At 46.7% G+C, this 26,182-nt stretch overlaps 1 protein-coding gene across 2 annotated transcripts in view; it reads left to right on the plus strand.

Annotated features, from left to right (window-relative positions):
• Positions 1-4,217: 4,217 nt before the first annotated feature.
• CABLES1 (Cdk5 and Abl enzyme substrate 1) overlaps positions 4,218-26,182 on the plus strand; it is a 67,913-nt gene continuing 45,948 nt past the window's right edge. Inside the window, exon 1 of one of the 2 annotated variants that reach the window (XM_040547846.1) lies at positions 4,218-4,807. In XM_040547846.1, coding sequence (XP_040403780.1) covers positions 4,218-4,807 — 590 coding nt within the window. Of the gene's footprint in view, positions 4,808-5,097; positions 5,269-26,182 lie in introns of those variants that run through there. The other variant, XM_040547848.1, reaches the window with a different exon arrangement.

Here is a 26,182-nt window from a genome sequence, read left to right on the forward strand (position 1 = left end):
GCAGAAGGATTATTAAATTCATATTCCAAGTCCTTCTTCAATGTTACAGCTTCTTTCTTCTATTGAAGTGCAATTGTATTCCAAAAAGGGACTTTGGGGAGGAACTAAAAAAAGCCAAATCGTTTATAAGATCGCTGATTTATTGTTTCTCCGAAGTCTTGCACAGCAAGTGTGCTCACAGGCTACAGGAATCTGCCTAGCTGCTGAGATCCGACAGTGGGATCCATGACCATGGGTAACAGTTGCTTCTGTTCTCAACTACAGAAGTGACGCAGTACCACCTTCAGATGACTTCTCTGCTGAGCTTTGCATATAACAACATTACCGGACTGATCTTGACAGTCAGAAAACAATGCTGTGAAAACGGCAAGAGAGAATTGCATTTGCTTTTCCTTCCACTAGCTGCCTTCCTCCTGCAGCTCTAACATGTGTCAATGACAATAAGAAACTTGTTTTTATCGCCCAAGCACACAAACACTGCACTGAGGACACTCAAGCACTGGCCTGGTGACTCACGTTGGTGACTCAGGACTGGTTATTCCTGCAGAGTTAACTCGCAATATAATACAAATCTTGTCTCTAACTCAAGTTCCAGGCAAAGTTTTCAATACACCTGCAAATATGTTTTTAAGCTTGAGGTGGCAAGCCATTCAGGCGCACAGCTTCAGCTCAACCTTCCGTGGCCTTTCAGACTTGCTCTTCAACTCCTGTTGGCTGCACACTTGCGTTGCAACAGGGCTCCCTTCGCACTAGTTACGCTAAAACCAAGACAACATAAGGCTTCCACGCTTGGATTCACTTTCCTACAAAGGCAGAGGCACCACTTCTACAGTCTCATTTCCCAGAGTGGTAAGTTGCTGAGCTTTCACTTTTTTTTTTTTTTTTTTTTTTTTTTTGTCCAAACTCCCTCTACCCTCCTCAAAATCTTTAAACCTGGCCTCTCCACTCACCTGTGTCAACTGGCTCCCCCAGTTCCTCGTTGTCTCCAGACACCCACAGCTGATGAATCTCTCTCTCTATTCCAGCATTTTGTGCACTGGGTAAAAAAGTTATCACGCTCTTCCGCTGCTATTACCACTTGTCATCCAACCACTTACATAAGCCTGTGACCTCTGAAATAAAAACATTTGCTTGCACTTGGGTAGAGCTGGTTGGTTGGAAGAGAAATTGGAGAGGAAAATGATTTAAAAAACAGTCACAGAAGCAAGTTTCCAGAATATGTCTTTTTGGTTTTCCTTTCAAGTTTGCTATTTCCTCTAGTCAACCACCGGTTCCCCATCAAAGAAAAAAGTTTGAACCAGCAAAGTCAATTTGTTTAACATTTCCACATAACCTCCGGCAAACAAGACTCCTATAGCCCGTGCAATCATCTACAGTTCTGCTAAGCACAGATCAAAAGGATGTAAGTAACTAGGAAAAAAATATTCACCTTAGGTTGTACATATTCGTTTTAATTTGCTACTAAACATATAAATAGGTCTAGAGAACCTGGTATTTCTAACATGCCAATTATCTCTGTACTGTGGTGCCCCACTCATTAACAAAAATAGCTTCACTTTCGACTGAAAAAGTCGTGTTTTTCTTGTTGTATGTTGCTTTCTCAAAGGGGTTTGTTCTCGTGTGCAGTGGAAGGGATGTTTTAACCCATCTTCAGCAGCACTGTTGGAAAAGGCAGTCCATACCCACACAGCGCCCACAGGAGCATTTGTTGAGGTCCCCTGAGGAAGTTAGGCTCATGGGCACACAGATACGTGCTCCGCAGAGGTTGCAAGAGGTGACAAGAACCTGGTGACCTCAGCCGAATGCCCCAGCCTAGCAAAGACGTACAATTTATCCCAGTCCCTCTAACTTTGACGTAAGGAGGTTCGATAAACTCAACCATTCACATGAGTCTTCCCAATTGTACACAGTGTATCAGGTGCCAAAACGTATTCGGACACCTGTGAGGACAAGGGGGGCTAACAGTTTTCTCTAGAAGAGTTTCAGAGGTGTTCTAGAGCAGAGGTTATGCCTCCAAAGCAAAATAACGCTCACATTTATCCCACCACAAGGGGGATTTTGTGAAAGGAGCGCACACTTTACACATCAGAATTGCCCCAGGTTAGACAAACCTCTCGAACCTGCACCCGGCATTTTGGTGGCGGTTCTCTTTTACCATGCTTATCCCCTGGTAGAGGCTGGATTTGGAAAATACACTCCAGGACTCAGTTGCCATAGCAAGCTTTTGAGCTCTGGGGAAAAATACACACTGTGGCTGCTTCCAGTCAGAAATGCAAGAGGTACAAAATGAGTGTATGCCTCACTCAGCTGTAATGTGGAAGGTGTGAGTTTCATGACCTACAACACAGAAGTAGTCCTCGGGTCAGAGGTCAGCACCCAGGGAACGTGCTGACTGTCAGGCTATGAAGCTATGGCATTTCCCTATGTGGCCCAGGAGTCCTCCCCGAAAGAGTCCTAAATTCTTTTTAAAGTGGAACTGTCTCAAAAGGCACCCTGAGCTTCTCCATGGGACCTGAGTGCATCGCTTCCCTAGCACCAGCCGCCCCACTGCCTCCTGCTGCAGCACTGGGGCTGCCAGTCGGAAGCAATTCCTCACGCTTCCTCTCCAAAAGAGAAGTTGGAAGGACTCGTGGTGATCAGCGGGGTACAGAGCACCTCCCTTACAGACGGGAGATGCCCGCTGGGCTCTCCTCTGGGGAGGTGAGTCCAGCACTCAGGCCCACCCGCTTCCCAACCAAACCATCCGTCCCTGATGCACCACAGGGACGAGCACACCGGTGCCATCTGTTAGGGAAGACAGCATCAGCTTAAGCCTCAAGAGAGCAGTCTGAAGTGGGAATGCCCATCTCAAAATAGCACTGGGATCTAGAAGGAGGTGGGGGTTGGGAAACGCTCCCTTTCCCCCAGCATTTCCCATCCATGCCGCCTGTACAGCATCCTTATTGCATCAGGAGCCTGCAGAGCCCACTCGAGGGACATCGGGGCCTTAAAGGCAGGGTTTTGGGGCACCCAGGGTGAGTAAAGGCCAAACTTTCACAAATCAGTCCGAGTCACAGAGCTCAATTCTAAAGTCATTGAACGCTCAAAAGGTCAGTTTTGAGAGGAGGGCAAACCTGGGTCCTTAGCTGCTTCAAAATTAATAGCATTAGGTTTTCCTCTGTGACCAAACGCCCAGCTTTGTTGATCAAATCTGCAAACTTTTGATCAAATCATAGGGGGCACTGCCTTCTTTGTGACAGTCTGAGAGGGATGTAAACTATCAGCAAACTGTAACGGGGATATAATAATACACATCATTGTAATGCTTCATGAAGGAGGTGCACGTTGCTGTCTCACAAGGATCGTGTGTGCTGGTGTTTGTGTTATCCAGCCCTTACATAAGGACATAAACACTTGTAGCAAGGCTGAGCTGAGCGAGTGAAGTGATGAAGAAACGAAGGCGCTTCGCGCTGTGATGGGACTGGCCTCAGGCCAGTGGGGCTGGGGGCGAGAGGGCACCCTGAGTAACCCCACTGCCCCCGGAGCAGGGCAGAGCGAAGGCTTGGGGTGAAGGGGGTGAGGGAAGGGGGGCTTGGGGGTCTCGTGAGGTGTTTTAATGGTGCTTTAATGATTTGGGGTTCTTGTGAGGTGTTTTAATGGCGCTTTAATGGTTTGGGGGTCTCGTGAGGTGTTTTAATGGCGCTTTAATGGTTTGGGGGTCTCGTGAGGTGTTTTCCGAGCCGTCAGCTCGCTGCAGCAGCCCGGCCGGGGTGCTGCCGGTGGGGACACGGCGCTGGCAGCCCGGCGGGCCATGTGGGCACAGACTCCACCTTCCCCTGCTCCCGCCCGCCCCCACGCATCCAGGAAGGGAAGAAGAGGAGGAGGAGGAGGAGGAGGAGGAGGAGGAGGGAAGGGGGAAAGAAAAAAAAAAAAAAAGCAGAGAGAGGTTGAAAGGAGGGAGCTCGCCGAGACCCACCCTTCTCCCTCCTCCTCCTCCTCCTCCTCCTGCTGCGGGCTGCTGGCCGGGCTTTTGTTTTGCTCCGCTCCCCGCTCCGCACGTGATAGCCGCGGCACCCCCATGCGGCCCTCCGGGGCGGCCCCGCCGGCGGCCCGACGGCAGCCTCGCCCCGCCGCCCGCCCGCTGCCCTAGCGGGGAGCCCGGCAGCGAGAGCGGAGCGCCCGGCCGCAGGGCAGGGACGCGGCAGGGAGCGGGCGGCCGGCCGGCACAGCCACGCACAATGGCGGCGGCCGCCGCCAGCCCCGGCAGCCCCGCCGCCGCCGGGCCCCTGCCGCCGCCGCCGCCGGAGCCCTGCCCCAGGAAGGGGCCGGGGCCGCCGCTGCCGACGGGTGCGGGGCCGGCGGCGCCGCCGCGCAGCGACCCCCGTCGCAGGCAGGCCGCGCTCTCCTTCCTCACCAGCATCTCCCTCGACGGGCGGCCCCCGCCGCCGCCGCCTCCTCCGGCCGACGGCCCCGCCGCCAGGCCCCGCCAGGCCCCGCCGCCGCCCCCGCCGCCGCCGCCGCGGCTGGGCAGCCCCCCGGCGGCGCCCGCCGAGCCCCCCCGGCCCCGCGGCGGGGCGGAGGAGGAGGAGGGCGGCGGCGGCGAGGAGGACGAGGAGGAGGAGGAGGACGCCTTCGCCGCCGTGCAGGTGCCGGCCGCCGCCTTCCTGGGCGCCGCGGCGGCGGCGGGGAGCCGCGGCCGCCTCAACTCCTTCACGGCCGGCGTGCTGCCCGTGCCCTTCGGCCGCGCCAGCCCCCAGGGCGGCGGTGGAGGAGGCTGCGAGCTGGGGCAGCCCGGCCCCGCCGCCGCCTTCGAGCTGCAGCGATCCCGGTAAGCGGCGGCGGGGCACGGGGAGGGACGGCACGGGGCGGGGGGGCGGCCCCGGGCAGCGGCAGGTGGGAAGCCGCTTCCCTCCTTCCTTCCCTCCTTCCTTCCTCCTTCCTTCCCCGCGGGAAGGCGTTTCCACCTTCATCCACGAGCTCTTGGCGTCCCTACACGCTGTTCCCCGCCTCAGGGCATCCTTTTCCCCGTTACCGAGCTCGCTCGCCCCCAAGTGTGTAACCTCACCTGCTTGAACAACCACCGCTTTTGGGCTAGGGACGTGCAAATGCACGTGGAGCAGCTGCGCCACGCGTACTGAACGCTCCTCCCGCACCGCATCGTGCCCGGGTATCGCAGGCTGAGGGAGAAGCAGGCTGGAAGCCGGAGGAAACGACTGCGTGCTCCCAGCCAACCGCTCCCACGTTCCCTGCTTGCCACGCTCGCTCCGTGTCGCTCCCTCGGACAAGCAGGTAGACTTGGAGTCACGTGCTGTTACTGCCAGGGTTCAGAAGGGTAACTGAGCAGAGATTGCTGCAGAAAAAGCTCAATCACAACCAACTGGCTTGGAGAGATCAGAGGGACTCCAGGAGAGTACCGGTGGCCTTGGGAGCTGGTTGTGACCCACAGGTTTGGGGGCTGCTGTCCTACTCTGGAACTTGTCGGTGACAATGCACTCAGCAGTTTGCTCCTGGTGTCCAACAGCCTGCATTCTCCACAGCCTTCCACTTAGTGAGCTGATTATCCGTGCAGGATTCCCGTGCCATCTTTCCGTATTCCCAAAGATCCTCCTCGTTTTTCCGTGCTTGCACTCCTTGGTCCCATGCTCGGCTCTGGGAGAGATGCTCAGATCCCCCGTGCATCACTTCTTCCCCCAGCCCATCCTCATCCCATCGTTGTTTTCCCTTGCCCCTCTTTGCTGCTCTCTGAATTCCTCCTTCCACAACCTGCCCGTAACGGCCCTCCCTGAGTGCTCTGCCACTTGTGGTGTGCGATGTAAGGAAGGAGCTGGGTTTTGTTTTCTTGAGAGTTAGGTTCAGCTGCGGCAAAGACCTTGTGCAACTCCCCAGCGCTCGCTGGTAGCGGGTGTCCGTGAAGGAGAGCTCCCCGCGAAGCCTGCAGCTCCGCTGACGGCCATAATGCGGCACATGTGCGGTCCAGGGCAGGCTTTGGCTTGGGTTCAATAGATGCGTTTGTGTTTTGGAAAACATATATTCTTAAATATAGAAATGGGATGGACTTGAGGTGGCGGCGTGCGTGCAGAGGTTGTACCCGGCCTTCGCTCCGCATCTCGGCGGAAAGGCACCGCTCGGGCTCTGATAGCGAGGCTCGCTCTTCGCCGCACGAAAGATAAATCATAGGCATGCACGCTGCTGGCGCCAGCCCAAGAACAGGGAGTTCGAGCAGACCTGCTGCCGCTCTCCTAACGGAGACGAAGGAGCCAAATGGCCGGCACATGGCCTGCCCTTACGGGCGTGATGTGGGTGGGAGGCACGGACCAGGCACCAGGGACGGACTTCGGCTCACCTGAAGGAGGATGCGGAGCAGAGAGAGAAATCAGGGCTTTTGTTAGCTCCTGTGTACCTCTGCTGTCTCTCCTCCCTCCCTTTCATTCTCCTTGCAGCAGGCTTGAAAATGAGTTTGGGGTGTCGTTTGAAAAGGCTAGTCCTGTGCTTGGACACATAAGTTATGTGGTAACATGAAACCATTTTCTACTACCATATCAGGCAAGACAGGCTGCGTTATGTTGTTGTTTTTATTTAGTTTTCAGAAACCATCGTGAACGTCTAATCAGAGTTTCCTGTTTTTTTTTTGTTTTGTTTGTGTTAGCAGTTTGTATAATTGTGCACTGGTTTATATTTAACAGGGTTATCATTAATGTGGTTTGGGTTTGTGCTCCCTGTGTATTCACGGGGAATAAATGATTCAAAAAAGGACGTGGAGCTTCTAGCTGTTCGGAGGCTAGGGTGTAATTACGCATAAATGGGAAAAAACGCTTGTGCAGTAGTTGGCTTGTTGATGCCGAAGGCTGTTGTCTGGTGCTGAAGAAGTTTGTCTCAGTTACGTGGTGAATGGGCGGCTGAGGACACTACTGGAAACTAGGGCCAGATTGTGCCACGGCTTTCCTTCGTGTCAAATTATAATTCGTTTTAATAGCTTCGTCTGAATTAGCCAGGACTTCTGTGGAACAAGATTTCAGCAACACCAATTTAAAATCATTACAGTGTCTGGAGGTTAGGTAATGATCCCATCCACGTACTTGTTTTTATGTAAGCCTACAATTCTTCTTGCTGTAGTTTTCTTTGCAAGAAACACCGTTGTTTCCGTACGTGAAGGTTCCTTTCCTATACGCGACTTTTTCCAGTGGCTCAGGTTGTAAGAAACGAGTGTGTAGGGAGACAAATCAGTGATTGGATTTGTAGTTTAAACACCACTTACAGTTGCAGTTGACTGTGTCACTGTGTCACAGCAGATGGGAAGGGGAATTCCTCCTGCAGCAGCTGGTTTGGGGAAGGCAATAGAAAAGAATATCTGCTGAGCAATCGCTGGGTGGGGGGATTTAGTCAAAAGGATGTTTAAGCTACCGTGGCTCAAATGGATTTATCTTCAGAATTTATTGACCTACAGAACAAATCTCATTTCCTGACTAATTCTGAAATTAATGTGTGATTATTAAAGCTCGTAAAGATTCAATTTGTTTCTACCCATTAGAAAGTCTCTGCGCCTTTCACCTTCCATCTCATTCAGTTTTGACAATACAGAGGGGAGGCAATTTCCTCGTTCAGGTCTCCATTCACTGCCACGGCGTTTTGTTGTGTAAGTGCTCAGGCTGTTATTGAAAATATGAAAGCATTTGCCTGTTTTAAATAGCTAGGTTTTGGCCTAATTATTCATCGTCCAGAGAGACGCAGTGGAGTGGGATGCCGGATTTGTAGACTTGCCCAGCCTTTGTGGGGCTCACAAGGTGCAAGTTGGCGCTGCAGGAAGCCCCCAGGATCACCGCACATCCGCAGAAGATGCCTCTGATCTTAACACCTCAGGGACAAAAGAAGAGCCTCTCAGAAACGAGTGTGTTACGGGCAGAGTCCTGAAAGAGGAGCAGAACAAAAAGCGGAGGGCACTGTCCACCCTTCAGGGTCGTGCCAACGTCGGGAGCTTGCTTGTGAGCTGCTGGAAAAAACATCGGACCTTTTGTGTGTGATTGAGACTCGGTTATTCACTGAGCCTAAAGCCCTTCAGGCAGCCGGAGTTTTAGAATTAGGTATACAAGAACAGCGTGAAAACAGCAATTTAATGGTCTGAGAAGTGAATGGAAAGTGCGAATGCTGAAAGTGCACATGCTGATCTTTTCATAGGTGTGCGACCTTGTGTACCACGAATCATTGCTGCCTCTAAAAACGGGATGCTTTGGTGACTCCTGTCATCATTTCAGAAACCTGAATGGCCGTCCCGTGCCACCCTAAAGAAAAATGTTCAAGAACAGGATTAAGGCTCTATAATAAGGGCTGTTTTGGTGGTGGCACCGGTGTCCTGCTGCTTTTGTCCTTGCCGAAGTGTTTGACACAGTTCCCGGAGGGCAGCCCCCCAGGAGAGGACTTGCTGTCCCCGTGCGCGCAGCTTGCAGGCTCCTGAGGGCCCCGTGAAGGACACGGAGCACGTCCACATCCTGTGCACGTCCTGTGGCCCATGCTGAGAGGCTGGGTCCTCATGGTCACTTCAGGCACGGCAGGAGCAGTTGCGGACTGCTGGTGGGCTTGGTGGAGTCAGGTCTCTTCCTTCTCTTCCCTCCACACAAAGCCTGCGTGTACTGGAGGCTTGGTTAAATGGCATCCAAGAAGGGTTTGGGGAATTTGCTGGACATCTTGCAGGTCAGAGGAAGCCGTACCGACCAAGTCATACTGGAAACATAGAGCCCCCGTCTGCATTTTGAGCTGTACACACGCTGAACATGGCCAGCCCTGCATCCACACAGGCTGGCATCCGCCTCCAGTGATCTCTGCATGCCTCTCCCTGTGGTCAGGGCACAGGTTTGAGCTTCTCTCTGTGGCTTACTTGGAACATCTGTAAACATTGCTATATTTCAGACATCAGTTGAAGTTGACCAGTGTTTCAGAAGTCACTGTAGTACAGTAATAAGAGGACGCACGGACAGATGGACAGCATAGTTACATCAGCCTTGTTTCCTTAAGACGCAGAGCTTTAAACAAAATCCCCCAGAAGTTTGCTCTGGCATATTTCAGGCTTTATTATAACACTTAGCAAGCATCTTTCACCAATAAGAAAGATAATATTCATCAGACAAGAAAAAAAAACACCCTTTGCTGTCAATTCTGAAGAGGAGCTGGGACAGAACGTAGTGTACACGACTACTAGGGAATTAATTAGACATCTTTATAGACAGACACATGCTAAGACAGAGCTGCCTGTGCAGAAGTCTCAGAACTTGACAAGTTTTGAAGTGAGACAGCGTTAAAGCCGGATCAATCACCTGCAAAGCTCCTGTGCAGGCAGGCAGGCTGGCCCTTCTTGTTAAGAGCGAGCTACACGGCGCCCTGTCACAGCAGGCATCCCTATGTGGTGAAAATCAGGAGCATCCATGTGACTCAGCAGCCCTCCAGACCATCACAAACACATAGTTTGATGGTAGATAGATGGGATAATGACAGATCATAACTTGTTGACAGCTTTCGGATAGGAAGTATGCTTTAATCAGTAATTATTATGACTTAGAGAATTATTCTTAGTTCGGAGCAGTTGAAAACGGCTAAAATACAAATATGAGGTTCCAAATATTCTGTCTGGAAGGAAAAAAAACGAAATCTCCAGTAATACTGATTCTATGGCTTCTGAGCTTCAAAGCAGTAAATAGCAGGTGGGCTGGCTGGAGGCTCTGTGGAGAGTTTGATGTGAGGTAAAGACAAGAAGCACGAATGGTGATTCAGAACCAAACCTTGATTTATTTCTTTTTCCTTACTTCAGCTGTTTGTGGTCTCTCAGACAAGTTCTCTACTACATAAACATAAAGGCTCATCTGCCTAATTTAACCTGAAAATGCAGGAGTTTGGTTTTACTTTTTGGAACTTTTGTACATTGAAACTTCGGTAGACAACCTTAGCCCATGACAAGTATGGGAAATCAGATTCTGTTTAAGCAGTGCAAATACACCTGCAAAATTCATCACCTCTGGCCACACGATCATACCTCCAAGGTCATAGCCAGTCCTTTTGCTCAAACGCTCTGTTCTGCACACAGAATTGCCATTGAGGAGTGCGGGGCTGCCTCGAGATACCAGGCTGAGCGACGCAGCAGGTGCTGTGAGACGCAAAGCTGGCTGCTTTAATAACCCAGCTGAAAAACCTCGTGCCAGTTTGCTGCAAGAAGTGTGATTGCTAGAAATTACATTATTTGGCACATGGAGAGCCTGTATCTGCTGGCCTACAGTTTGCAAATAACACACTGAGAAATTTAAGGAATGGTGTGTTTGATTTCATGAGAGGGGCTTAGCAGAAGTTTTATTTGCTGCAAGAGGAAGGGTAAAGAACTCAGCAAATCGGTTAGGAGAGGAAAAATTCACTGCTGTGTGGAGAAAACATGATGTGCCAGTGGGAGACTTTCAGGAATCTCTCTGGCACATGTCTTCAGGTTTGCTTTTCAGGCTGCAATATGCAGATGTAGGAGAGTATATATTTAAGGGACTGTGAGGTTCCTTTACAGTGGCTACTGTGTTATATGCATAGCAACTGCCTTCCTGTCATGAATGTTAAATATATTTTCTGTTCTAATGATGTGTTTCAGAGTCAACATTGCTCTTAGCACAGCTACATTTCAAAGTTTTTGCCTAAGGAAGGTTTTCTGTTGTGGAAAATTTAGAAGTGAATGGAAAGTTAAGCAAAGGCTAGTTTCCTTTCTGTACAGAGTGGTTTTTTTGTTGTCGTTGTTGTTTTGTTTTTTATAAAAGCCTGGGGGAAAAAAAGATTTGCTCCCCACAATTGAAATGTGTTTTTCTCTGCTTGTCTTGGGTGGCAAAAGAAGGTATGTGCTTTCTGACCCAGGATCCTTCAAAGCCCAAAGTATGCATTTACATATGTATGAAATTACTTAGGCAGGGTATAAAGTTACTCTTGTAAATGAATCTTTGCAAAAACAGGGATTTTTCTGTATAATATTGATGGGATAAGAAAAAAAAACCTGAAATCTAGGTAACTTTATTTTTAATAATTTTTCAGACAACAATGGATTGCATTTTGGTCCTCCATCAAGTAGTCGTATTACCAAGGCAAATATGATTACGGTTTCAAATCTATGTGTTGTCAAGACAAATCAGCCATAGGCGCATCAGTTCATAGGTAAAGGCATTCAAAAGAAGCATAAATTTTCCTCCAAAAGGAAAAAAAAATCCTCTTATTTTGTGTAACAGGAAAAATCTGTAAGGTGACACTGCGCTGACTTCTCTCTACACCACATCATTCAACCGGAACGAGACTTGTGGAACAAACAGGGGGAAATTTTTCTGCTTGCTTTTCTTTTTCTCTGGGCTTTGGTTAGGATGATGAGAGCTAAGAAGTTTGTAGTGCCTCTTGGTTTGTAGCCTGTTGGTGGGTACTGGTATTTTCAGCCATCCGCTTGCTCTCTGGTGTGCGTGGCCTGGCCCGTGACCCTACAGGACACATCTGCACGTACTTTTTCGTGTAGCAAAAGAAGTGATACTGCAGTACGGTGGCAGTCCTAGCACCGCATTGACAAATAGCAAACCATAGGTGCTGTTGCAGTCCTCAAAGTTGAGGTTGTGCCTTCTGCAGCCTGGGGAGGCTGGTCCTCCCTCTGTCCTCTTCCATCTGTGTTGCATCCTCTCCCTTCCTCTTTCAGGATGGAGAAAGAGCCACCATAGGTACAGGGTCAGCAAATCCCAGTAAAGAAAGTGGAGAGCAGAGTTTCAGCACTCCAAGGACCTAGAGTATGGTCACAGTGCTCAGAAAGGACTGTTGTCACCTGAAGGGATGTCTGGTTTCATCTGAAACACGTAGGGATGGAAAAAGGGGAACCAAGAGATGACTGTCTTGTAAATCCCTTTGCCTCTGGGCCTGCTTGGACCACATCCATGCATACGTATGGAGAGAGCAGATCTCCTTCAGGTCAGGTACACAAATACGGTCCATACCTTGCTTCCTCTTGTTCCTTGTTCACCCTCGTGTACTTGAAACCTATACTTTCCAAGCCCTTGTACTCAGCCTGTCTGAAGGATATGACATATATTAGCTATGGTTTGAAACATGTCTTGAAAACTTTTTTTTTTTTTTCCCCTCAACATCTTTATTCCTTGTGTTTTGTCAGTCATAGCCCTCTACTGACAAAAAGTTTTGCTTTCCTGTTGCTTCTGCACGTGAGTTAGTACTTGCAGATCCGTCAGGAAAAGGGGCTCACTTCCTCCTTTTCCAACCTAGTTTTCAATCGGCTGCACCCAGGCGAATGTGGGGCGACAGAAGATGTGCCCACGTGTCCGTAGGGGCCCGTTGAACTTGCATAGCAGGGAGGGAGTGAACTCCTCTTTAGGTGACAGAGAGCTACATGAGAAAGAAGGCTCCATTTCGATGCCTGGGACTTGGGCAGAACGGAGCAGCCTTGGTAGTTACAAGCAAACTTCATAGATCTCAACATTGCTCCAAGAGAATGATGTTATTTCCATAATTAAGCATCGTAAAACACTAGCCTGCTTTTCGGAGAATATGAAGAGAGGAAGAACAGCTTTCTGATGCTGCGGTGCACAGTGCGGTTTAATTGCTTGGGTAGGTGAGTCGAGCAGGTACTGCAGCACGTTATGTAAAAAGGTGTGGAAAGATGGCAGTCTGCTATTAATAGGCTTGGAAGAACATTCTTTAAAATACAAAGGTGTAATTATGCTTTCTAAAACAGAGCTCACATAGCCTCCTGTTTTCAACCCTTTATATGTCTTAGGAATGTTTTTGATTTCTTACTTAAACCAAATCTGGGTTTGATTTTTAAATGGTGGTGTTTACTGTTTTGTAGAATGACATCTTTTAATGTAACCTAATATAGAAAAAGACACAGGTAAGAGTTGGTTACTTAAAAACATAGACTTATTTACAGAAGAACACAAAGTGTCATTGTTAAGTACCTGCGTAGTGACTTTTTTTCTGCAATATATCTGCAAAATCCATATTTTTCTGTGTGTAACTTGCCTCAGGATAAAATGTTTTTTCTATTTTAGAAGCAGCTCCAGGTACTGCAGAACTCAGCCTTGCAAGTAACAAAAGTGCACAGTTATTTTAGGGAACGTACTCCATTGTAAAAGGTTTTGTGCTTCTGTTTGTTTTAAAGCGATTGTTATAAATACTGGTTTCTTGTTTACTCAATATAATCCTTATTGATTTAAGGCTATACAAGTCAAAGATAAGTGCTAGGGTGTAACAGGGAGTGTAGTTTGAGCAAATGCATTTAAAAGTAAAAAATACAATTTTTTATTAATTTATCACCACCCTTAAATAGGTACTTTTAGGGCTAATGCAGCAGTAGTTTTCATTGCTAGCCTCATGCTTTGTGTTAAGGTTGGATGCATGATGTGAATGGCAACACGTATTTGCTCCCAGCGAGTCTGTGAGCTCACAGCTTTCATCTCCTGGAAGGATGTAGCCTTGTGACAGGAGCAATGGATTTTTATAGTGTGGTACTGTGCTCAGGGCTGTACAAAATCTCGTTGCTGCTGTTCCATATCACTTACGAACTAACCCCCAGCCCACACGGTTTTGTGCAGTAGGGCACCTCACAAAGATGGGGCTTGTAATTGGAATTTATTAACTCTGGGAAGGGAGGTGAGGGATGGAAGAGAAGGGGCTGGAAGAGCCCTCATGAAACGTTGTGTGTTTGCAAAGGTTGAGGCATCTGGAAATGAGTGGTCTCTGAATTGCTCAGCTACAGGTGAGAACAGGATCAGGCCCGTCCTTTCTTTTTTAGGTGCAGAGGTAAGGTTTCCAACCTGTCAAGCAATTGTCTATCATGAATATTTTACTGGGTAAATGAGCACGTTATCCATGGTTGATGGTGGTGCGGTCTTCTGTATAACCAGTAGTTGGCTTGCATTTGTTGCAGTGCTGCTTTGCACAAACTGGGAACGTTTCAGCACGGTCTTGTTTTGGTTGTTTTTTTGTGTCATCTGCATGTGCTAGAAGAAGCACGGCTTTTGAGAGGCTCTTGACCCTCACATCCACTTTCCCAAGATAGGGGGTTATGGTAATGAAAACTGGCTTCACTTCTGCAGTGTTTTTTCTGGATTAGATGTCTGTCTTGTATTATTCAGGCTAAAGAGAGCAGAGCAATTCAAGCTGAGATTGTTTTGAAGGAGTCTCTGAACCATGAATTTGACGAACTCTCTGGGCTCCTCTGAAAAAATCTCACTTTAAAAAGACAGCATGTGCTTTTCCTTTATGTTTTTTCACAAATTTTGCTTCCTGCTTTGTCTAGCCGAGCTCCAATCTGTATACTTGTCCTCCCTGTCAATTTTTGGGGGAGTGGTTGGTGTTGCAGATGATAGTTGCGATTCTGTTTTTATTGAAGCTAACAGCACACTTCTGGTTAAATCAGTGGGTCAGAGAACTTGCTTTGTGCTGATGTATCAGCTGAAATGGACAAAATTCTCCTCATAAATCTTGAAATATGGCTTTTGAAGCCATAAAACTACCAGTCTTCTACATCTTAGACCATGGAGGTCTGTGGGCCCTAACGGAAAATTGAGGTGTAGATCGTGCTTTTCTAACAAAGTATGACCATGATTCTGTGATTGTTCTTCAAATCTTCATTGCTTTTCAAGTTTCCTTCAAGTTTAGAATGAAAATAAAGTTGGAGTAAGGATATCTCAAAGGTTTGGTCATGTCTTCAGTCAATGTGCGTGTGTCCTGCTGTGAGGTGACAGTCAGTCCCGCCAGACCGTGCTCCATCTTGTGTGAGGTGTTCAGACACCCAACGCCTTGAGACAAAGCTAAGCAAGAACCGCCAGAGCTACAAATTACTTGAAAGCGGGGCCTTTGTGAGAGGAGTGGGTTTCCTCAACCCCAAAGGCCATGTCCGTGCTGGTGAGCAGCACGGCCCAGCGGGAGCAGAGCGGCAGGGCAAGGATCTTGGTGCTGAGGATAAGATGTCCACCCTATGCACCTTCAGGCCAGCTCCAGCGTGGACCTGGGGACGGGGAGCACCAGTGAGGGGTTCCTGCCAGCTCTCGTCTGTCAGGATTATTTTTTAAAAGAATAACTAAATCAAAAATTGTAGGGAAAATTTGTCTTTGTGCTAATTGAAAAAGAGCACTTGGCCATTTGTTTTCTTTTCGCTGGTCAGTTGTGGGCTTTTTGAGCCTTCATTTTGTAATGCAGTAAATTCTGTGAAAACTACTTTTTCGTGTTACAGTTCCTCACACTAACAGACATCTTTCCTGTCTGTTTATTGGAAAAGGTGAAACAGGAAAGCAGAAATTTCAAAATTCGGCATCACATGTTGACAGTTCATAAGTCTGATCAACACAGAGCTCTACTGTCATACCCAACACGCTTTTTCTCTTGTCCTGTGCTGTATTTAGCAGCAAACATGTAGCTTGTGTGAGGAAGTAGTGGTTTCTGCTCTTGAGGTCTTGGGGGGGGGGGGGGGAGGGGGGGTGTTCTTTTTCATTCAAAAAAAAAAAAACAGAGGCAAAAAACTTTTATAAAAGCATGCCTATTTTCTGTTTCAGTGGAAATAAGGAGGCAAAATTTTGCCTGTGATTTATGCAAGCAGATGCCACAGGAGTCGTCATGGTGGGTCATGTCTGGGGTCTGCAGGCAGCGCTGCCTCTCTCCCCTCCGTTTTAGACACCTTCATTAATGTTCAGACCCAAGGAGGTGAAGAAAGGGCAGAAGCAAAAGAATAGAAGATGGGTGTGCTTTGGTTTTTGCTGCTGTCCGGGGCTGCCCCCCTTCAGATCGCAGCACTTGAACTTCCTCCTTCGCAGAGGCTTGCAGCGAGGAGGGAAAACGTTACGGGTGGTTGGGCAGTCGGACAGACAGCGGCGGAAGTGTATTTTTGGTTTCTTTGCTGGACGGGCTCTTTTTGAGATGTTTCTAGAGGAAAAATAAAGGCATACACATCTCCTGTTTTCCAAACAGCAGCTAACGGGTCATGCCCAGGAGAGGAAATCTTCCAAGTTCTCCCTGTAGCTCTACCAAAGGTAACTGACCGATGTCCTGTTAGCACTTGCATCCCCTGTTCTGCTCAATGACTTTATCTGGTTTCCCTGTGTCGGGATCAAGTAGCTAGACCAGGATTGCTGGAGGAAGACTGGAGCTGTGCTGTGAAAGCTTTAGATATATTTTACTCCAAATGATGGCTGTATGTTCACATTATATTAAAAGCAAGGATTTTTATCCTACATTAATACCATTAATATTCTCTGTTAGGTACAGGTGATGTTTTTCCAGTTGCTGAAGAGTTTTTCCTGTCTAGAGCTGCAGTGTTTTTACTCCCAAATTTAGTTTTCAAACTTATTTTTTCTTGAAAACCCTCAAAACATAGCGTGCTTGTCGTGGCTAGCTACAAATATATTTCAAACGGAGTACCTGGTAGGAAATAAACAAGGGAAGGAACTGGAAGGGGGAAATACCTGGGTTTAGGGGCTCTGTATTGGTACCCTTTCTGGCTAATATAAATACAGAGAAGTTTTTGTATGCAAACAAGTTCAGAAGGATCCTAAGCATAGTTTGTCTTTATATGTTGTAGTACTGCCATCAGGATACTATTTGCTATGTATTACTTACCCAGATATGACTTTATATATAAATTTGACAGATTTAAGTAGCCATAAATGTATGCTACAAAAGCGTATGCTTCCTGTTTTCCTTTTTAGAGACAAAAGAAAGAGATGCATATTTACAGATAATAAAATGTGATGTTTTTCAAAGGAATATTGATTGTTTAACTGCCCGTTTGATATCCACCTTGGAAGATTAAGTGTTTTCAGTAACAGCTTTGTGGTCTGTACCCTTTACTTGTTTGCTTAATGTCTGGCATGAAATGATGTAACTGGTACCAGTGCAGGTAAGACTTCAGCTCGTGTTTAACCCCTCGCTGGCACCATGTTGTAAACGGGAAATTATGTTGTGCGTGCGTAATCCCATTAGGCAATATTGTTGTTCAAAACCCTTTTTTTTCTCCTTTCAGCAAAGCCCCTAGGTCTGCGGTGAAGTGTTTTGTGACACATTTTTGAATGGGCCTTTTGCCCTGCTTTCAGTTCTTTATTGCAATAAGCTTTACCAGGAAACAAGAATCTCTTTCTTCTCTGCCAGTGTTTATTCAGCTTGGGGCTGTGATGCTGAATATGCAGACAAACACAGAAGTCAGATGATCTAAGATGTGTTACAAGGTTAGCCATTTCACATGAAAATCATATAAAATCTATATCGGAATTGTTAAGTCTGCATTTAATGTCTGCAGCATCTAAATGTCTTAATTACTTTTTTGAAAAGATGGATTTTTTTCTGTCTGCTTTCACCCCCAAGGCTGTTCTAAAGTAAATCCTCCCTTGCATTATATTTAGTTACATCTTTTGAAAGAGGTGATTAATTTGAAACAAGTAGTCCTAAATGAGCTTTGTCATTGAAAAATGGCTTTATAAAAATAGAGCCTGATCCTGCAAACACGTGCAGTTCCTTTCAGCCTTACTCTCACAGGTAGCTGGTTGCCTTTGGCTTAGAAAGTGATCGCCTAACAGAGACTCAAAGTGAGGGAGCAGTTTCGCAGATTCGTTTGAGCAAGAGCCCCATCAGTTGAGGTTTCCGCAGAAGTGCAGCATTGGTCACACACGATACACAAGTTCAGTAATCACTGCTGGAATGTGGCAGATGCATGCACATCCCATTCCTCGTTTAGGAAAACAGGGGAGCAAACGACAAATACTCTAAGCAGCAACTTAGCATTTTTTAAAGATTTGTAGTATGTTTTTTCATGAGAATTGGAAGCAACATTTCTAAAACCACATAATCCAATAAAGGATCCTCTGTCTCCTTTCCATTGATGTTGCAGAGGATCTTACTCCAGTATTGTCAACTTCAAAGTCTTGCAATGTATGATTGAGGCTTTTAAAGTTCCTGGACTACTGGGATGAAGGGGAGGTGCTCAGTCTAATCTCCTTGTGTTCTGTCTCCTTGACAAAGTTCCTAACTTTTGGAATCAAAAAAAGCTTTAAAAAGATGCAGCCTGAAAGACCTACATACCAGAAGGCAAAGTTAAGACTCTTTAAAGATTCACAGAAATTCATACATTTTTTATATGTTTTAGCTTTGTATTTGTTGTTTAAATGGATAATAACAGAGTCACGGGTCCCTCATGCCTTCCACTTTTGGAGAATCAGCAACAAAGACCGGAGCCCAGACGGTGTGTGCGTACGCACATGCAGACTTCTTGTGTATATTTTTTGGACAGAGGGAGGGCTCCCCGAAAAAATGCACAGTACCACTGTGGAAGCAGTAACAACTGTCCCCATCACGATGTTTGTTTCAGTGTCTGCCTTGGGACTGCTGGTCATGAGAAGATGCTGAAGCGCAGATGGGCTGGGGCAGCACGGGTCCCTCCGCTACTCCCAGGAGTAGGGCTGCCTGGTGACTGCTGTGCACTGACATCTCCCTTAGCAGCAGCCAGTATGAAGTAGATGAAAAACCAGAAAACGAGACGGCTCGCCCTGATGGCCAGGAATTAGTTTTTAGGAGGGGGTGTAGAGAAACGCAGGGGGACCCATGCGTCCCTGTGACTTTCTAGGAGGGGTCTGTGTGTGGGGACCCCTTTTATCCTCTTCCCTCTGAGATTTCTGATACTGGACCCAGTCAGGAAGAACTTCTGATTTTTTTTATTTTTTTTTTCTGCAAGGCAGCCGCCTCCTGTTTTGAAAATGCTCTTTGCTTGTGAACGTGACCGGCTGGCACTGCTGCCTGCCCCAACAAAACCAGTCGGCCGCTCTGGGGCGTGCTAAATCCCCGACAGTGTGTTAACCCGTCATGAGACGGGGTGTCATCCCCTGCCAGGCTGAGGTGTTCAGATCCAGCTGGGAGCTTTCTCAGAGTTACCCGGTTCATATGGATACGGGTTTCGTAATGCTGCTTTACATCAGGTCACATCAGGGAGCGGTGCCTGCAAGCAGCCCGCTGCCAGCTCTTGCCTGAGACTTGTCCCAGCAGCAGCCCGGCTTGGGCTGCGGTGGCTGCAGGGTGGGTGGCTACCCCTAATCCGCTCTGTGGGTCACGGAGGCAGTTGTGAAGTTTCTGACTGGGATACCTGGGTTTGGCTGACTTTAGGATTTTTTTTGGTAACAGAATTACTGGCAGCAGCAGGAGCATGCTGGAAAACAAAAAGCGGTACTGCAGAATTGTCAGAGCAGATAATGTTAGGATGGGGCGCAGCTGCCTTTTTTTTTTTTTTTTTGTCCCCTGTATTTGTGACCCTTATTTTTAAGAATTTTGTTTCAACTGTTGCAGTCTGCAAATTGAAGTAGGGTCGTGTCTCCTGCTGAATATTCATTCCTGCTTCCCGTCTGACATTAGGCAGTGCCATGGTCAGCTCTCCAGCCCACATGGAACTTGGGGGTTGTTGGCAGGGAGGGGGTTTTGTTACTGAGTTTTCTTTCATCTTGAGGGTTTTTTTTATATACATATGCCTTGTCAAATCATTTGTCTGTGCAGGCAGAGTTTAGAATGAGCGTCTTCCAGGAATCAAGATAAATATTAAAAAAAATTAGAGGCTTGATTCTGTGAAAAGCATAAGGAGCATTTGGTTATCATCTGGGGTAGTTCACTGGGCTTCAAATGGGAATTATAAATAACAAGCACAGGGAGTGAAAGATGACTCTGCGGTCCAGGTGGAAGCTGCTTCCCCAGTTCCCCAGCAGACAGAGTGGGGACGGGGTGTGATATTTATTATGGTGAAGAAGGGCAGGGCTTTTTTGGCTGTCTTTTTCCAGGAAGGAGGAAAAGGAAGTAGGTCCTGGTTTTGCTGTATGTGTAGAGGGGAGAACAAGCCTTTTGAAGCAATAAAAGGTTGGAAAGGAAAAGCAGCAGTTTCCTTCTTCCTCCTGTTTTCCTCTTGACTTCCCCGTCTACCCTGTTACGGGTAGGAGCTCAAAGTGCTGCAGAGATTTCTGCTCAAGGCTTTCTCGTTTAATTGACTTTGGGTAGCGAGACGTGAGCCAGGAGTCTGGCTGGGGGATACAGTTTGCCCTCGTAATTTTTCTCACGTTTGCATTAAGTATGCAGCTAGAAGCAGCTTTTGTGAGGACTGCCCTGAAAAGCCAGTCTTTTGGGGTGTTGGCCTTTGTGTTGCCTGAGGAAACTCTTAAATTTATGACCATAAACCAGTGTCTCCTGACTGTTCACATTTGAGAATAGGACAGATTTCTCTGTTTCAGAGAATCAGTGCGCTGAGTTGCTGGGAAAATTGCAACCCTTCAGCATGGAAACAGGCAGTTTTGTTGTGTGTGAAATGATGTGTGCCCTGTTTGCCTGCAAATTAAACTTAGTGGGTTGTTCAAACGAATGTCACGTTGGTCTCCTCACTCTCTTCTTAAATGATTGTCGAATATAACTGGGAGAACTGAATCCACAGCAGCTCCTTACAAGAGAGGTCAGAGAGCTCAGGAAATATGCTGTAATGTACTCAATAAATACATAGTTTTAGTGATGCTTTGGTACAATTTCGTATTAATTTTTCTTCTCCTGACTGCTGTATTTTTTTCTCCCCAGCACGATCTCCTGCAAATAACTTGGCAGTGCTCATGGGTCATCAGACGGACACAAATCGGTCTCAGCAGAGTCAGAATTTGTGGGTACAGGGAGCTGGTGCCGACGCTGGGGAGCTCCATGTGCCCTCTGGCACAGCGTGGGGCCATGCCGAGCATCCCTTGGGAAGGCAGCCTTGTGTGGAGCAGTGCCTGCATCCCTCTTTCCCCCAGTGCCACCCCTCCGCTAAGGGACCACGTGTTTTCTGCAGACACAGTGCCACCCACAGCCCTTAACATGAAGGGGTTTTGCATTCAGTGCCACACCACAGACGGGAGGAGGGAGACCCTGCCAACTCTAAGTGTTTGGACCATTTTGCAAAATGAATACCTTGAAATTCTTTTTTCAGATCTACCTTTTCTGCCCTCTGTTAGCATGCCCGGAGGTTGTGGCAGAAAACCTTCTGCTCCTCCCGTGGTTGCAGTCTGCAACTGGCTGCTGAAAGAGATTCAGGATCGTAAAATTCAGGGGTAGTAGAGGGTGGAGAACAGTATGGCCACGCTCTGTAAGTCATCTCAAATACCTAGCAGAGCTTCTTTAATAGGAGAGATTTCTTCGCTGCTGTTCTTGTGTTAGTGGGACACAAGCCTAAAAGCAAAAAATTAGATAAGTGAATATTAATGAAATCTGACATTAATTATAGCTAGAGAATGCTCTGGGAGAATTCATTTCGTTTTCAGTGGATTTAAATATAACTTTGCTTGTGCGATCCTGTTAAACATTGTTGCGGTATGTCACTAAGAAAGCTCATTATATTTGCTATAGAAAGATTATGACTTTAGGGGGATTAAAGTTTTAGTGGTGGTTGCCATCTTTCTTGTGGCCCTGACAGGAAACTGTTAAATGTGACGAAGAGGGAGGAAGCTGTGTGTAAGCCAGATTTTCCATCTGCCTGGAAATGCAACCATTAATTCTGTTGAACCAAACCAGTGGAAACTCTGAACTTTTTTTTCAGAAAGCAAGGTTCTTCAGAAAGGTGGTGTGTTCAAACAGCGGGAAACATTTCTTTCTGAGGCTTTCATATTGTATATACAGATGAATATATATATATCTGTGTCTCTCTCTATATGAAAAGAAAACAATTCCAAAGTAAAATGTTGACTTCAAGCAAATCGAAATGTTCTGGTCCCCTCAAAATCTGAGATTTGATGATTTTGCTGAAAATAGCAGCTGAAACGAAAACAGCAATATTTTTATTGTCACTTAGTCACAACCCTGCACCCAAAACTAGCAGGGGCCTCTGCTCCCTGCACATTATTGCTGAAGCTGCTTGGCATTTTCAGCCTGAAGATTTTGCCATTCCAGCTATGTTGTGCGTTTTCTTCTTATTATTTTTTGCTATTATGAACCTAAGCCTGTCCCTTTGGCCTGCTCATTTCTGTTAGCAAAAGTCTGAGCTTGGTGTAAGTTAAAAGCAGGTGTGACTTTGCTCACAGCGTTTGTGCAGTGGGGTATAGCTGAGGGGGTTAATGTTCAGACAGTGCTTTGCGATGTATTTTGTTCACACCGTGCAGCACTTACTTCAACAAGTCATTTGCTGACCTCAGTTAAAGTGATGTGTGCAGGCTGATAGCTCTAATTGGACACAAGACACCTGGTGTATCAGTGATTAAAAATAAGAAACATAATAAGAAACATTATGACTGGTTAGTGTACAACTGCCTTGAAACCACTGCATAATGATGGTGCATTTGCCATCAGATTAGGTCACGAAGCAGCTTTACTGCAGCCTGGAAAATTAGGAGCAAAAATAGTCCTGTGATTAAAACTTCAGCTTCTGAAAGCTCTTCAGAGAAGAAAGATGTGCAAATGCAGATGTATGGGAGAAATTAAGCAGTTTGGATATGCACAGTTCTTGAATTTAAAGAGAATAATTGATTAAACCGCTGTGCTAGCTCATTCTCACAGCCACCCTGTCTCAACAAAATTAAATGAAACACCAGAATGATCTCAGAATAAGTTGCCTAAAATATAATCCATAATCGGTCAATGTATTAACACGGAGAATTTAGTAGTTTCTATGGATATGTGGTTGTTCTGCATGTGCATAGCCTACAGTAGCAGTTGTCTTGGTTTAGATTTATGAATTTCTCCCACGTTTTAAAAATATTCCATACCCTTTATCACACGTTTATCAGCAGTAAAATAATTTCTCTCGGAAGCAATGTTTGCTTTCTGATCAGCCCTTCCATCAGGACTTGGTCTCCTCCACAGCCCTCAGCTGCAGCAGCCAGATTCCATCACGCACAGGGCATCCTGCAAGTCCCTCGTGTGCTGGCAGGCAGTTTTTAAACACGAGAGGAAAATGAGCGTTTGAACTGATAAAGAAAAATAATTAAGTTCTCATTCTGCTGTTGTTATGTTGTTTTCTTTCCGCTGCATCAAGCAGAAAACACCGACTATATTGCAGCTGTGCTATCGGGTACCTGAAGGATGAAATCTGGGCAGTATTGTACAGAGGCCTCTTTGCTGCCTGTACCTGTTAGGTACCAGGCTAGCTCCGTTAGCTTGGCCACGTGCAAGGAATTTGCTCAGTCGCGGAGAGGAGCAAGGAGCAGAGAATTACGGGAGAACATTAAACTGACTAATGAGACAAACAAGCGGTGTGAAATACAACGCGCCCCAGCTCTGAGGCTAGCACGAGCTGTACGCCTGTTCAGAAAATTGCCATGGGCTTGACTGGAAAGCAACAGAAATACTCCTGGCAGCGAACACAGTCCTGGCTAGTCGGGGCAGTTAAATTCCCTTGCCTGTTTATCAGTGTGCTCAAGCTGAAAGGCTGATACAAAGTGCTTCCTGCTCAGCATGATAAATAGAACTTTGCATGATAATTATGTTTACAGCAGGACAGATGTACTAATAACATGTCCCCTAAAGACTTCAAATGAGCTATAAAAGAACCAAATCTCGGCTGAAAATGCTGGCAGCAGTAGTATTAATTGTGTAAGTTACATCTGATAATTGTCTTGTTTCATTTGAATGAGGTAGTCAGCTATTAATGGCTCGTGCTCTGTAGTACCAAAACAGCCGACTGCGCAGAATTTGTCAGGCTGGGTAATATAGTTATATATTAGCAATGCGTCCTAATGGACATACTCTAGCGGATAGGGAAGGGAAGAAGTGTTGCAGTTAATTTCTAATGCTGTTTCATCTTCTATATCAAAATACTTGCTTATGTGCCTTCAGGAAGAGAACTTATTTTTGTTATCTACAAATTGTTTGATGTAAGACAATGCCTGCAGTAAAAAAACAGACTCTTTGTGGTTATTGAGGACTGAAGTGAAGAATGACTAATTAGTTGTCTTGTTCCACTTACCTCTTCCACACTGGTGATATGAATGAAAATCTTACGCTTGTTTTTACATATATTAAAGATCCCTGTTCTGCAGATCTATTACAGAGCAAGCGCACGTATAGAGATACACATATATATAATATAAACGTGACCTAAAATACTTAGAGTAAATTATCAAGCCTAATTTTTAGAATAGCAGTAAATGAACTCCAAATCTGTGCTCATACTAGATGTTGTGCCAGAATTACAGTTAAATAAAGATTTTGTAGGTAACTAACCAAATTTAAATCCCTGCTGGTCCAAATTGAATTACTTCTTGTGACATCCTAATTCATTTGCATTCCCAAAGCGTGTTTCGTTTCATCTGTGGTAAGCTGAGCTGCAGATAGTATCCCAGAGGAGTACACTTCTAGCAGTCCTAACCCACATCCTTCCTCTGGTTGATTAATCTGTAAATCCTTCAAAATGTCTCTGCCATGCTTTTACAGCAGAGCATCCCTGAGTAAAGCATGTGAGCGGAATCCTGAAATGGGCTCCCTTAGCATGAGAAGGGCTCTTTGTGTGTTTCATTAGGCAATACTTTGGGTTTTTTATGAGGAAACAGGCGGCTGACTTTCTAAAGAGCTCAAGAGGTGGTCGTTGGTTAGCAAAAGAGAGCTGACGGCCTGGAAAAATGCCTGGAGATGCTCTGTAAAAATTGTCCTTGGTTCCTTGTAACCTTTCATCATCTTAATTCGTTGCTAATGAGCTGCGAATTCATTGCAATTCATTGCAGAGCTTTAAAATTGCCGCTGAGTCAGATGACAAAGGGCTTTGTTTTATGTTATCAAGAAACCCCCTCAAAATGATTGAGGACTGGGCAGTAGCACATAGCCTCTGGAAGAAGCCTTGGCCCCCATGTCGCTGAAGGGTGCCCATGAAACTACAAAGAGCTGGAGAGGAGAAAGGAAAGAGGAGACCAGATGAACAGAAAATCTTTCTCAGCTTTCTGCCGTGTAGGCTTTATCCTTACTCCTGCTCGCGGTAGGGAAATGGCTGTGTGATGGATTTGTTCCCAAACTGGGTGGGTTCCAGGCCTGGTGCTTCTGGCTGAGCTTCCCAGGCGTTTGGAGACCGGCACCTCCAGCAGCACGTGGATGCCACCCCTGCATCGCCTGAGCCTCAGAAGGGGAGGAAGGAGAACCTCTGACAAGCTGCCCCTCTGGAAAATACCCTGACATTTTTGGACTTTCCCCCCTCCCTCCTCTGGAGGATAGGCACAGGTTGTAAACACTCACCGAGTAGCTGCCGCTTCACCTTGATGTTAGCAATTTGTTTGTGATTGTGAGAGCTGGATAACTCTGATCCTCCGCTATTCCTGTGAGGTTAGGGCGTGAGCCCATTCCCAATTAACCATCTCTATCAAAAGACAGGTTGCAACTATATTATTAGTGGATGCTTTACGTGTTTGTTTGTTTTTTTGAATGTGTTGTGGGTCAGATCAGGTCAGAGGCTCAAGAAACACCTGAAGCGGGTCACTGTGACATTAGCAATAGCTCTCCCAGCCTCACCTTCATGGCGTAATATGAATGCAACGTATCTTTAGGGTGAGGTGAAGAGAGGCTGAACCTGTGGGGAATCACCCCTGGGGTGGTTTGGTGCAGCAATCGGTGTGCTTTGAAGAGATCTGCCTGCCCTTGTGTCTGCAGGTCATCGGTGCCCAAGCTGCTGCCTCTGCTGCTTTGGCTCAGGCCTGGCCGTAGGTGGAGGTGGTGAACACAGTGTTTTGTGGGTGAACCAGCACAGGGGAGCTCGCCAAGCACACAAACATGAAATCTGGGTCTTGTGCCCCTTTCTGATAGTGCCAGACAGCCCCATTTGAGGTGCTTTTCCTCGCCCTGATAATGTAAAGGATCAGTAGGCCCTGTCTAGCAGAGTGCCCAGCCTCCTGGGCTGGAGGTGACCTGGAGGTCTCAGAGCAGCTTCCAACTGCATCTGCCAAGCCAAGGGAAATTTCATCAGGATGTCTGCTGGGTGCTCTCTGCTGTGAAAATGGGAGGGGAGGCTTCTGAGCAAAATTCCCGAAATATTTGATGTTACTGTACCACCACACTTTAGCAGCGGGTAAATAATACAGCTACACGACCAAATGTTACCAGCATTGTGAGGGTCCCATAATATGTGCTTGCTGGAAGGAAGGAAGAAGTAGGGGTTCCTCACAGAGCTCCAATCTCTTAAATTAAGTCACCCCCTTACCATGATTAGTAAGAAAGATGTTCAGTGAGATGTACAGTCATCTTCAGTTTGTAGCTGGTC

The sequence above is a fragment of the Cygnus olor genome, chromosome 2 (assembly GCF_009769625.2).
Source record: "Cygnus olor isolate bCygOlo1 chromosome 2, bCygOlo1.pri.v2, whole genome shotgun sequence".
Classification (NCBI taxonomy): domain Eukaryota; kingdom Metazoa; phylum Chordata; class Aves; order Anseriformes; family Anatidae; genus Cygnus; species Cygnus olor.